General features: G+C 42.5%; 1 protein-coding gene across 1 annotated transcript in view; it reads right to left on the bottom strand.

Moving 5' to 3' along the window:
- Positions 1 to 12,260, bottom strand: part of LOC135545421 (iron-sulfur clusters transporter ABCB7, mitochondrial-like) — a 57,788-nt gene extending 45,528 nt beyond the window's left edge. Inside the window, exons 1-3 of the mRNA XM_064973028.1 lie at positions 12,089 to 12,260; positions 4,575 to 4,649; positions 4,412 to 4,486 (exon numbers count right to left, since the gene is read on the bottom strand). Coding sequence (XP_064829100.1) covers positions 4,412 to 4,486; positions 4,575 to 4,649; positions 12,089 to 12,229 — 291 coding nt within the window. The 5' untranslated portion in view covers positions 12,230 to 12,260. The remainder of the gene's footprint in view (positions 1 to 4,411; positions 4,487 to 4,574; positions 4,650 to 12,088) is intronic.
- Positions 12,261 to 14,210: the final 1,950 nt, after the last annotated feature.

Below are 14,210 nucleotides of genomic sequence, written 5' to 3'. Positions count from 1 at the left end.
AGACTGAATAAGGTGACGATTAATAAATGACTGCTATTGATATAAAATTTTACTAGGTCTTCAAGAGTTTATTCGGAAGATAACAGCTCTCTAAACATTATTTCGTGGTGCTCAGACTTTGTAGTTAATTACATTTACATGATTAGTTTAAATCAGGTAATATTCATTACAGAGAAATGATTTTAAAGAATAGCATGTCATATCACTTAATCCGGCATAGCAAAGACACGACATAGCCTTATTCTAAAATTGATTAAATTGTTTTTTTCCCCCGTCATCAATCTACACACAATACCCCATAATGGCATCCCAATACCCCATAATGGCATCCCAATACCCCATAATGGCATCCCAATACCCCATAATGGCATCCCAATACCCCATAATGGCATCCCAATACCCCATAATGGCATCCCAATACCCCATAATGGCATCCCAATACCCCATAATGGCATCCCAATACCCCATAATGGCATCCCAACACCCCATAATGGCATCCCAACACCCCATAATGGCATCCCAATACCCCATAATGGCATCCCAATACCCCATAATAACAAAGCAAAAACAGAGTTAGAAATGTGTTGCTTTATATATAAAAATATGACATTGACATAATTATTCCGACCGTTTGCTATGAGACTCCAAATTGAGCTCAGATGCATTCTGTTTCCATTCTTGGGCATGACACTACAAGCTTGGCACACCTGTATTTGGAGAGTTTATCCCATTCTTCTCTGCAGATCCTCAAGTTCTATCTATAGCATCTATGTGATGCTGCCACCTCGTGAGGATGGTGCCACACTTTTTTTTCACCCCCAGGCGTGATGCTTGGCATTCAGGCCAGAGTTAAATCTTGGTTTCATCAGACATTCATTTGCCTACCTCCTCATGCCTTTTGCACACAATGTATATATACTCTTTTTTTCCTCTACTGTGTTACTGACTTGTTTATTGTTTACTCCATGTGTAACTCTGTGTTGTCTGTTCACACTGCTATGCTTTATCTTGGCCAGGTCGCAGTTGCAAATGAGAACTTGTTCTCAACTAGCCTACCTGGTTAAATAAAGGTGAAATAAAAAATAAAGACCAGAGAATCTAGTTTCTCATGGTCTGAGAGTCTTTAGGTGCCTTTTAGCAAATACCAAGTGGGCTGTCATGTGCCTTTTACTGAGGGGTGGCTTCCATCTGGCCACTAACATAAAGGCCTGATTGGTGTAGTGCTGCAGAGATGGTTGTCCTTCTGAAAGGTTCTCCCATCTCCACAGAGGAACTCTGGAGCTCTGTCAGAGTGACCATTGGGTTCTTGTTCACCTTCCTGACCAAGGCCCTTCTCCCCTGATTGCTCAGTTTGGCCGGGCGACCAGCTCTAGGAAGAGTCTTAGTGGTTGCAAACTTCCTCCATCCTCAACACAATCCTGTCTCGGAACTCGACAGACAAATAGATTTTGATTTTGACGTCATGGCTTGGTTTTCCTCTGACATGCACTGTCAACTGTGGGACCTTATATAGACAGGTGTGTACCTTTCCAAATCATGTCAAATCAATTGAATTTACCACAGGTGGACTCCAATCAAATTCTAGAAACATCTCAAGGATGATCAATGGAAACAGGATACACCTGATATCAATTTTGAGTCTGGTAGAAAAGGGTCTGAAAACTTATGTAAATAAGGTATTTAATTTATTTGTAATAAATTAGCAGACATTTCTAAAACCCTGATTTTGCTTTGTCAATATGGGGTATTGTGTGTAGATTGATGAGCTTTTTTTTTGGGGGGGGGCGACAAGACCAAATTCACATAGAACTGTGTTATAGATCTATCACTCTCATTGAAAACAAGTCGAAGAAGAGGTGGATCTGTTCTATGCGTTATAGATCTATCATTCATCATTCTCATTGATAGCAAGTGAAAGTGGTAGATTTGTTCTATGTGAGCTCTTTCTATGCTTCCAATTCTTAAGTTATTGCAGCTTTCACTTTCAGTTTTGTACATCAGCTTCAAACTGAAAATACATTATTTGTGCTTATTGAAAATACATTTCACAGCGGCTTCGATGATTCTCTACACAACGACTGCTTGTTTTGTCACAAACTGTAAATTAGGTGGTCTATTAGAATTTTAGCAAACAGGAAATGGTGTAGTGATTGCTGTATATTGCACTTTCAACACAGTTGTTGCCGGTCTAGTAGAGGTATGAATTAACAGTCAGTTGTTGCTGGTCTAGTGGTGGTGGTATGAATTAACAGTCAGTTGTTGCTGGTCTAGTATTGGTGGTATGAATTAACAGTCAGTTGTTGCCGGTCTTGTAGTGGTATGAATTAACAGTCAGTTGTTGCCGGTCTTGTAGTGGTGGTATGAATTAACAGTCAGTTGTTGCCGGTCGAGTAGTGGTGGTATGAATTAACAGTCAGTTGTTGCCGGTCGAGTAGTGGTGGTATGAATTAACAGTCAGTTGTTGCCGGTCTAGTAGTGGTGGTATGAATTAACAGTCAGTTGTTGCCAGTCTAGTAGTGGTGGTATGAATTAACAGTCAGTTGTTGCCGGTCTAGTAGTGGTGGTATGAATTAACAGTCAGTTGTTGCCAGTCTAGTAGTGGTGGTATGAATTAACAGTCAGTTGTTGCCGGTCTAGTAGTGGTGGTATGAATTAACAGTCAGTTGTTGCCGGTCTTGTAGTGGTGGTATGAATTAACAGTCAGTTGTTGCCGGTCGAGTAGTGGTGGTATGAATTAACAGTCAGTTGTTGCCGGTCGAGTAGTGGTGGTATGAATTAACAGTCAGTTGTTGCGGTCTAGTAGTGGTGGTATGAATTAACAGTCAGTTGTTGCCAGTCTAGTAGTGGTGGTATGAATTAACAGTCAGTTGTTGCCGGTCTAGTAGTGGTGGTATGAATTAACAGTCAGTTGTTGCCAGTCTAGTAGTGGTGGTATGAATTAACAGTCAGTTGTTGCCGGTCTAGTAGTGGTGGTATGAATTAACAGTCAGTTGTTGCGGTCTAGTAGTGGTGGTATGAATTAACAGTCAGTTGTTGCGGTCTAGTAGTGGTGGTATGAATTAACAGTCAGTTGTTGCCGGTCTAGTAGTGGTGGTATGAATTAACAGTCAGTTGTTGCGGTCTAGTAGTGGTGGTATGAATTAACAGTCAGTTGTTGCCGGTCTAGTAGTGGTGGTATGAATTAACAGTCAGTTGTTGCGGTCTAGTAGTGGTGGTATGAATTAACAGTCAGTTGTTGCCGGTCTAGTAGTGGTGGTATGAATTAACAGTCAGTTGTTGCGGTCTAGTAGTGGTGGTATGAATTAACAGTCAGTTGTTGCGGTCTAGTAGTGGTGGTATGAATTAACAGTCAGTTGTTGCCGGTCTAGTAGTGGTGGTTTGAATTAACAGTCAGTTGTTGCGGTCTAGTAGTGGTGGTATGAATTAACAGTCAGTTGTTGCCGGTCTAGTACTCATGGTGGTATGAATTAACAGTCAGTTGTTGCGGTCTAGTAGTGGTGGTATGAATTAACAGTCAGTTGTTGCCGGTCTAGTAGTGGTGGTATGAATTAACAGTCAGTTGTTGCGGTCTAGTAGTGGTGGTATGAATTAACAGTCAGTTGTTGCCGGTCTAGTAGTGGTGGTATGAATTAACAGTCAGTTGTTGCGGTCTAGTAGTGGTGGTATGAATTAACAGTCAGTTGTTGCCGGTCTAGTAGTGGTGGTATGAATTAACAGTCAGTTGTTGCCGGTCTAGTAGTGGTGGTATGAATTAACAGTCAGTTGTTGCCGGTCTAGTAGTGGTGGTATGAATTAACAGTCAGTTGTTGCCGGTCTAGTAGTGGTGGTATGAATTAACAGTCAGTTGTTGCCGGTCTAGTAGTGGTGGTATGAATTAACAGTCAGTTGTTGCCGGTCTAGTAGTGGTGGTATGAATTAACAGTCAGTTGTTGCCGGTCTAGTAGTGGTGGTATGAATTAACAGTCAGTTGTTGCCGGTCTAGTAGTGGTGGTATGAATTAACAGTCAGTTGTTGCCGGTCTAGTAGTGGTGGTATGAATTAACAGTCAGTTGTTGCCGGTCTAGTAGTGGTGGTATGAATTAACAGTCAGTTGTTGCCGGTCTAGTAGTGGTGGTATGAATTAACAGTCAGTTGTTGCTGGTCTAGTAGTGGTGGTATGAATTAACAGTCAGTTGTTGCCGGTCTAGTAGTGGTGGTATGAATTAACAGTCAGTTGTTGCCGGTCTAGTAGTGGTGGTATGAATTAACAGTCAGTTGCCTATGAAAGTAAAGGTGAGACTTTCCCTACAGAACGGAGTTTGGAACAAATGAATGATCACCTTCTCTCTCTGTTTACATGCTGATCATGGCGCTAATAAATCATAACATGCTTCTATTATAGAACAGTTGGAAGTACTATGTGTTTTCCTACCACATTTTTGGGGTCTGCGTTTAGCCTTCCACCTGCATTGCCGTGCCAACATGTCCTCTCGGTCACCTGCAAATGCTGTGAGCAAGCACACACAGTTCACATTCAAACTTAATAATTTCTGATATCATAAATTGCATAGGCTCCAATAACAAATAGAACGTACCTTTGCAGCCTCCAGTATACGTCTGTTGTCACTTCTGTTGACTGTCCATGAGGCTGTCCTCAGGTTGGGGCTCAGCTAAAGAACAGGAGAACAGAGGGGAGGAGAACAGAGGAGAGGAGAGGAGAGGAGAGGAGAGGAGAGGAGAGGAGAGGAGAGGAGAGGAGAGGAGAGGAGAGGAGAGGAGAGGAGAGGAGAGGAGAGGAGAGGAGAGGAGAGGAGAGGAGAGGAGAGGAGAGGAGAGGAGAGGAGAGGAGAGGAGAGGAGAGGAGAGGAGAGGAGAGGAGAGGAGAGGAGAGGAGAACAGAACATAGGGGAGGAGAGGAGAACAGAGGGGAGGAGCTTGTTTGCATAAACATTTACAGGTCATGATACATGGAATTGTATTTGTTGTTTTTTTTTACTCATTTTTCTTCAGAAAAGGCCACGGGCACGATCTGATGTGTGGAGATATTTCACTGCAGCTAATATAGAAGGAAAAGCTGTGTACATTTGCAAATACTGTGTCAAATCATATGTGAAGAATGCAACAAAGATGCAGAATCATCTGGCCAAGTGTATTAAGTTCCCTCAGCGCTCACCACAAGCAACCTCTGACAAAAGTCCCTCTACTTCTATTTGAGGTGGAAAATTATGAATCAGACACCTTATCGACAGCAACAGCTCATGGCCCTCCTGGAATCAGAAGTTTTTTTTTGACTTAACCTTAAACCTATAGCAGTAGCCATTGCACAGATTGAGGGAGACAATGCCATCCTGTCTGATGTTCAGACTCTGCTTGCAGATGTAAGAGAATAAATCCGTACTGCCCTGCCCACTTCACTGTTGTCCTAAGCAAAGGAAACTGCAGTTCTGAAATACATCAAAAAGGTGTGAAGACCACTGCCTGAAGCCCATACACACCGTAGCGTACATGTCGGACACCAAGAATCCTGGCAAGAGCATCCTGTCTGGTGCAGAGATCAACAAGGCCTATGATGTCATCACTACTGTGTCTTGCCACCTTGGCCTGGATGAGGGCGAGGTTCTTGGCAGTCTGGCGAAGTGCACTTCCATGCAAGGGCTTTGGGATGGAGATGCAGTATGGCAGTCGTGCCAACATCTCATCAGCCACCTGGTGGAAGGGACTTTGTGGATCTGAGGCTTTTCCCCTGTTTCCTCCATCATCCTCCAAATCCCACCAACATCAGCCACCTCAGAGCGCAACTGGTCCTTGTTTGGGAACACACACACCAAAGCAAGCAACAGGCTGACCAATACAAGAGTTGAAAAATTGGTGGCCATCCGGGCAAATTTGAGGCTTTTTGAGCCTGACAACGAGCCAACCTCAACAAGGTTGCAAAGTGACAGTGAAGATGAGGCCTCAGAGTTTGATGTTCAAGAGGTGGACATTGAGGAGGTCCAGGGAGAAGACATGGAAGCCTGAGAGGAAGACAACCAAAGCTTTGGTTTCTGGACTATCATTTTACAGATGTTGAATATGTTTTTGGAAGAGGTGATAGATCATTGGGGATCATAGACTAGACTAGTGACCGTAGACTGACCAGTACTACTCCTCCTCCTCCAGTAGACTGACCAGTACTACTCCTCCTCCTCCAGTAGACTGACCAGTACTACTCCTACTCCTCCTCTAGTAGACTGACCAGTACTACTCCTCCTCTAGTAGACTGACCAGTACTACTCCTCCTCCTCCTCTAGTAGACTGACCAGTACTACTCCTCCTCCTCCTCTAGTAGACTGACCAGTACTCCTCCTCCTCCTCCTCTAGTAGACTGACCAGTACTACTCCTCCTCCTCCTCTAGTAGACTGACCAGTACTACTCCTCCTCCTCCTCTAGTAGACTGACCAGTACTACTCCTCCTCTAGTAGACTGACCAGTACTACTCCTCCTCTAGTAGACTGACCAGTACTCCTCCTCCTCTAGTAGACTGACCAGTACTCCTCCTCCTCTAGTAGACTGACCAGTACTACTCCTCCTCCTCCTCTAGTAGACTGACCAGTACTACTCCTCCTCTAGTAGACTGACCAGTGCTCCTCCAGTACACTGACCAGTGCTCCTTTTCCACAGTCATTAGTGTACAAGATGTACAACAGAGGAGAAAGCACACAGCCTTGAGGAGAACCCACACTAGTGGTGGGCTTGTCATCCCCCGAGTCCGTACATGTTAGAATCCCCTTTGGCAGCGATTACAGCTGAGAGTCTTTCTGGGTACGTCTCTCAGAGGGATGACAGCTGAGAGTCTTTCTGGGTACGTCTCTCAGAGGGATGACAGCTGAGAGTCTTTCTGGGTACGTCTCCCAGAGGGATGACAGCTGAGAGTCTTTCTGGGTACGTGTCTCAGAGGGATGACAGCTGAGAGTCTTTCTGGGTACGTGTCTCAGAGGGATGACAGCTGAGAGTCTTTCTGGGTACGTGTCTCAGAGGGATGACAGCTGAGAGTCTGTCTTGGTGCGTCTCTCAGACCGGGGTCTCCAACAGGTCCATCGCCAGCTACCAGTAGTTCGCAGCCCACCAATGAGCAAATTGTCAAACAATTCTGAAAGTACAAGCAATTGTCATGTATTCCCCCACAAACGGTAAGTGAGAAATCTCACAAGTAGCCTATCAGACAGCTATGCAACATTACCCCACCCCTCGTTAGCCACTATTGGCTTGAAAATGCAAACATAACACAATATCTGCCAATTCATTTCCAGGCAATATTGGCCGTGTCTGTCTGTGTGGTGCACATGTAGACGTATGTCTATCACTCCATGTGAAGCCAGCTGATGTAATAACCTTCTAGGAGGGTTGAAATACTTTCCCCAAACCTTCAATGAAAATGGTAACAGCGTATTTGGGGTGGCAGGGTAACCTAGTGGTTAGAGTGTAGAGGCGGCAGGGTAGCCTAGTGGTTAGAGCGTTGGACTAGTAACCGAAAGGTTGCAAGTTCATACCCCCGAGCCGACAAGGTACAAATCTGTCGTTCTGCTCCTGAACAGGCAGTTAACCCACTGTTCCTAGGCCGTCATTGAAAATAAGTTCTTAACTGACTTGCCTAGTTAAATAAAGGTAAAATTAAAATAAATAAACAAATCTGGCAGAAGTATAGCATGAGGCTCTTACAAGACTAGTTACACCACATGACCAAAAGTATGTGGACACCTGCTCGTGGGCATTAATATGGAGTTTGTCCTCCCTTTGCTGCTATAACAGCCTCCACTTCTCTGGGAAGGCTTTCCACTAGATGTAGGAACATTACTGCTATAACAGCCTCCACTCTTCTGGGAAGGCTTTCCACTAGATGTTGGAACATTGCTGAGAGGGGACTTGCTTCAAGAGCATTAGTGAGGTCGGGCACTGATGTTGGGGGCGATTAGGCCTGGCTCACAGTCAGCATTCTAACTCATCCCAAAGGTGTTCGATGGGGTTGAGGCCAGGGCTCTGTGTAGTCCAGTCAAAATCTTCCACACCAAATGACAAACCATTTATGTATGGCCTTCACTTTGTGCACAGGGGTATAGTCATTCCCCAAACTGCTGCCACAAAGTTGGAAGCACAGAATCGTCTACAATGTCATTGTATGATGTAGCTTTGAGATGTCCCTTCACCAAACCCAGATTCGTCTGTCGGACTGCCAGATGGTGAAGCGTGATTCATCACTCCAGAGAACACGTTTCCACTGCTCCAGAGTCCGGTGAGATTTACACCAGCTGACACTGGGCATGGTGATCTCTGGCTTGTTCTCGGCATGGTGATCTCTGGCTTGTTCTCGGCACTGGGCATGGTGATCTCTGGCTTGTTCTCGGCACTGGGCATGGTGATCTCAGGCTTGTTCTCGGCACGGTGATCTCAGGCTTGTTCTCGGCACGGTGATCTCCGGCTTGTTCTCGGCACGGTGATCTCCGGCTTGTTCTCGGCACGGTGATCTCCGGCTTGTTCTCGGCACTGGGCATGGTGATCTCCGGCTTGTTCTCGGCACGGTGATCTCAGGCTTGTTCTCGGCCATGGAAACCCATTTCATGAAGCTCCCGACGAACAGTTGACATTGCTTGAACATTAATATTCATTCATTAACATTTTATATTTGATCTATTACACTGGTTGTTAATCATTGCTAGCCAACCATTTACATTTAGATTTAAGTCAAAACTATAAATTCAGTAACATTCACAGTCTTCTTGGTTAACACTACCGTGTAGATTTGGTGTTCTAGTTTATTGTCCTGCTGAAAGGTGAATTTGTCTCCCAGTGTCTGTTGGAAAGCAGACTGAACCAGGATTTCCTGTAGGATTTTGTGCGTGCTTCGCGCCATTCAACTATGCTTGACACTATGGAGAGTGGTACTCAGTAACGTGTTGTATTGGATTTACCTCAAACATAACACTTTGTATTCAGGGCAAAAAGTGAATCGCTTTGCCACATATTTTGAAGTATTATTTTAGTGCCTTGTTTGCAAACAGGATGTATGTTTTGGAATATTTTATATTTTTTTTTACAAGCTTCCTTCTTTTCACTGTCAATTTGGCTGGTATTGTGGAGTAACTGATCTATCCACAATAATATCACAACAAACTCTGTTTTAAAGTGACCATTGGTCTCATGGTGAAGTTCCTGAGCGATTTCCTTCCTCTCCGGGAACTAACTAAGGACGGACACCTGTATCTTTGTAGTGACTGGGCGCATTGATACACCATCCAAAGCGTAATTAACTAACTTCAGGCTCAAAGGGATATGTCAATGTCTCCTCTTTATTTATACCCATTGATGCCCTTCTTTGCAATGAGTCAGTCATTCAAAGATTATGTTAAAACACTATTATTGCACACGGAGTGAATCCATGCAACTTATTCGAGTAGTCAAGCAAACGTTTACTCCTGAACTTATGTAGGCTTGCCATTTAGATGCACTATTGTAAAGTGGCTGTTCCACTGGATGTCAGAAGGTGAATTCACCAATTTGTAAGTCGCTCTGGATAAGAGCGTCTGCTAAATGACTTAAATGTAAATGTTAAAGGGGCTGATACTGAGTGACTCTTCATTTTTCCCACACAACTTTCATTGCGGCAATGTGTCATAAAAAAAAAATATATATATTTTTTTTTAGTGACAGATGCCCACTTGATTTAGGCTACATTATAGCATGCTAAATATTTCTGATCAGTGACAGATGGGCAAACGAAGAGATATACCACCCGCTCTTACCCTATTTTATCAACCAGAGAATTATCCAAATATACAAACGGAGATTCAGTAAAAAAAATATAAAAAAATCACGGATTCAGACACAGGCTTTTGGTAAAGAGTAGGTTACTAAGCAACAGCGAGCGAAGAGCAAACTAATGGACTCGTTAAACTACGTAACACGCCGTCTAAATGCTCAGATTGGTGATAATAAACAAGCCTACAAGACAAGGTAGTCATGAGCAGCACAGCTAACATTTCTACAATCAGTATTCAAATGGAGATTGGGTGAAAATAAATATCTGACATTTATCAAGAGGCTTGTCTCAAAGCAGTGTGAAACGGTGCTGAATAGTTGGCTCCACGCTGGTAGGCTACTGCCTCAAATGTATTATTTGGGCATTTCAGTAAGCAACAATTTTATGCCTTCAATTGCATTAGCCTCTATTCTAGTTTTATTCTTTTTTAAATTCAGTTTTATTTACTCCCGAAGTAACTCTTCATGGATCCATCCAGTTGGGGAAACTGGTCATGTGGTGGGAGGATGCAAAGAGATGGGTGACATTTTGCAGGTGTATTGTGACCCTTTCTTTGTATTCATAATTTCTTACTCATTGTTAGGAAAAATGTTTAGTCCAAATAGGATGTTTGGTAGTTTACAGTGAGCGCCAACAGAATTGGTACAGTGACACATGTTTTGGCTCTGTATTCCAGCCCTTCGGATTTGAAGTGATATAATGACTATGAGGTTCAAGTCAAGACTGTCAGCTTTAATTTGTGAATATTTTCATCCATATCAGGTGAACGGTTTGCAAATTACAGCATTTTTGTACACAGTACAATAGTAGCACATAGTCCATTTCAGAGAACCAAAAGTATTGGGACAAATTCACTTGTGTATTAAAGTAGTGAAAAGTATTGCACTCCTTATTCATAGCATGCAATGACTACATCAAGCTTGTGACACATTTGTTGGATGTATTTGCTTTTTGTTTGGATTGAGTTCCAGGTTATTTAGTGCCCAATTGGAATGGTTAAAAATGTAGTATAGGAATAGACGTTCTAAATACGGATAATCCTGAATGAACTGTGAATAATGACGAGTGAGAAAGTTACTGTAGCAGTTTTGCACAGATACATACAGCTTTGGGTGACTCCATCCGCTGAAACTACACTTCCGCTACGCTTCCCAAATTACGTTTACACACAGGTGTTCAGAGCGAGATAGCTAATTGGCACAGGTGGTCGCCTCTTGTCGCCGTAAATAAGCGCGGAAACATGGAGATATGCACGTGTGGGAACCCTAACATGGAGTGTATTCATTTAACCTTTATGATTTCTGGCTGAAAGATAAGGACCCTTATGCGTCCAAAACCACAAGCGAGACACGTTCATGTTCAGACCGAGCGTCAGGCATCTTAACAAAACTCCCAGAAGACACCTTCATCCAATGACTTATAGGACTGAGAGTCCATGATCAAGGGCTAAACCAACCCAGGTGTCAGGAACACATTGAGACAGTGTTCGTGGTGGAAAACATTTTTACAGCCTTTAGAGAAGATTTTAGGCATCAAGACCTAGCTATGTGCCAGAATATCCAGGATCAATGTTATTTAACCGTTATATCACCACAGTGACAGTGTTGCTCAACAACAGTGAGTAAAGCATGTCATCGTACCAGTAGTACTAGCTGGCTTACAACCTGTGGTGTAATCATTAGTCCAAACAGTTTATTGGACAAATTCCCAGTAGGTCCCTGTCCATTTCGTTCGCTTCCGTTTAAGAAACGTTTCGCAACAAAATCGGTCTAATTAATAAGCCCATGGTGTCTGTCACGTGCAGCTATTATCAGTCGGGCCACCGGTGGGATGCGCAGTCTTATATCACGGGACAGACTGTGCACTGACACGCTGCACTTTGTCAGTTCTGAAGTAGGCAGGTAGGGTAGCGGTTACGAGCAAAAAAGCGAAAGGTTTCTGGTTCGAATCCCCGAGCCGACTGGGTAAGAAAAACAACCGATGTGCCCTACAGCAAGTAAATCGCTCTGGATTAGAGTTTCTGCCCCACAATTGACATACCTAGGTGACCACAACCCAGCCAGTTAACCATAGCTACTTATGGGATGTTATCCAAGTAACTTAAACTAGTTAATGTCGAAATCACTTTCACTTTAATCTCAACTTGAAGCCAAACATCGGCAATCTTGTGAAACAACGCACCACAAACTTGGTTAACTTTCTGACTAACACAACTTAATACCCAGTCACCCCAAACTAGCTAACTTTATAACATTATGATGGACACTTGTGTCTAAGAGCAGTATCCTTCCTCCCCTCTCCAGGTTAATACTCACCAAATAAGTCGTCTGTTGCTTCCCATTCGGTGTGTTACCTCCTCTCCAAATATGATACGAACTTGTATGTTGGAGTAAAGTAGTAAATGTTTGTCTTTGCAAGTGGAGTCCACATTTCAGCTGTACCAACAGCGGCGCCATCTTGCCAGAGGAAGGCGGGTCCCATAATCAACGACGTTACGTCACAGCAATGAGACCGGTATTTCACCGGATGTATAAATGTGAAGCATCCGCTTGGCGTTACCGCGGAGGAAGCCCAGTTGTATTCATAAATGGTAAATTCACAAATTAAAAAAAAACACTCTTCCGTGTTTTCTATAAGGAATTCAAGCAGTACATTAAGACCATTATACATTCTTCTAATAAGAAAGCTGTTAAAACAATCAATATGTATGTTTCTTTTAAGGTATTTGTATAATCTATAATTTGTTGTACCCCCTAGCATATGTATCATTGTACTTATGTACTTATTGTAAGTATACAGACATTTCTACATTGGTAATAAAAATATAAATAATTTAAAAAAGGAAGCCCAGATGCAGGCATTGGGAGACGCTGGACCGAGATGGATTTGGTTGAAATTTCGGCAACATTTCTCATCGATGATATATTTGATGTTAGTAAAATGTGCTGTTCCCCAAACTAGAATTTATTACGAACAGAGTGGACTAGGTTTTGTAGACTTTACTCTTTGCATTAAAAATTAAATAAAACAAAAATAAATGGCGTTGTTTAGAAGGAGTGCAAAGAGAAATGTTGTTATTGGACACAAGCACTTCACAGAGTAGGCGTTCCCTAACGGAAATATGCGCATGCGTGCCAGAACGCGCCAATAGGATCTTGCCTGTTCTGCCCACTGTGACTCATTTGTTCCCATTTGAAACGAGGGGCTGGGGTCTCTTCGTTATTAAAATCTTTGGTTCCATTATTTCCAATTACATTTACATTTACATTTAAGTCATTTAGCAGACGCTCTTATCCAGAGCGACTTACAAATTAATTAGAGCGAACGTTTGCCCCGTTCGCCATTCATTCCTTTTTTAAAGGAATAAAATAATAATAGCTATCTATGTGGCTATTTCGCAACATTTGGTCATTATATACCTAATTAAATAACATAACGTTTATTTCGTTGTTCAGCTTGGAATATAGGTTTTACTCTTGTGATTGATAAGATTTCTAAACATACTTCAGTAAAAGTATTGATGGAAAGTTACTAAAGTAAAAGTGAAAGTCACCCAGTAAAATACTACTTGAGTAAAAGTCTAAAAGTATTTGGGTCTAAATATACTTAAGTATCAAACGTAAATGTAATATGTAAAATATATTTATGTATCAAAAGTAAAAGTATAAATCATTAAAAATGTATTTTATTAAGCAAAGCAGATGGCACCATTTTCTTGTTTTTAAAATGTACAGATAGCCAGGGGAACACTCCAACACTGACATAATGCTTTATAGCCTCTAGACTGATGGACATAATGCCTTATAGCCTCTAGACTGATGGACATAATGCTTTATAGCCTCTACACTGATGGACATAACATACTGATGGACATAATGCCTTATAGCCTCTAGACTGATGGACATAATGCCTTATAGCCTCTAGACTGATGGACATAATGCCTTATAGCCTCTAGACTGATGGACATAATGCCTTATAGCCTCTAGACTGATGGACATAATGCCTTATAGCCTCTAGACTGATGGACATAATGCTTTATAGCCTCTACACTGATGGACATAATGCTTTATAGCCTCTAGACTGGTGGACATGATGCCTTATAGCCTCTACACTGATGGAAATATCAGTTGATGGAAATACATGTTTGACTGGTCATGCTTATCCTTCTATTCCTTCTATCCTCCTACTGGTTGGATGAATTTGGGATCTATCGGCCCACAACTGTCCCAGAGTCTGTTTAGGCTGTTTCTCTCTCAACAAGCTGGCATATAGAAAACGTAGCCTAAACCTTTTAACTGTAGTGGATTGACAGACTAGTGATTTTTCTGTTCGTTAGTTATCTTGTTGGTTGAGGGAAAGTAAATGTGGACAGGTATTCTAACATCTTCAAAGTGCAGATCAGAATTCAGTAAGAAGGACCCCACATCGTTGCATCCT

The sequence above is a fragment of the Oncorhynchus masou genome, chromosome 9 (assembly GCF_036934945.1).
Source record: "Oncorhynchus masou masou isolate Uvic2021 chromosome 9, UVic_Omas_1.1, whole genome shotgun sequence".
Lineage (NCBI taxonomy): Eukaryota > Metazoa > Chordata > Actinopteri > Salmoniformes > Salmonidae > Oncorhynchus > Oncorhynchus masou.
This window is presented reverse-complemented; position numbering and strand designations above follow the sequence as displayed.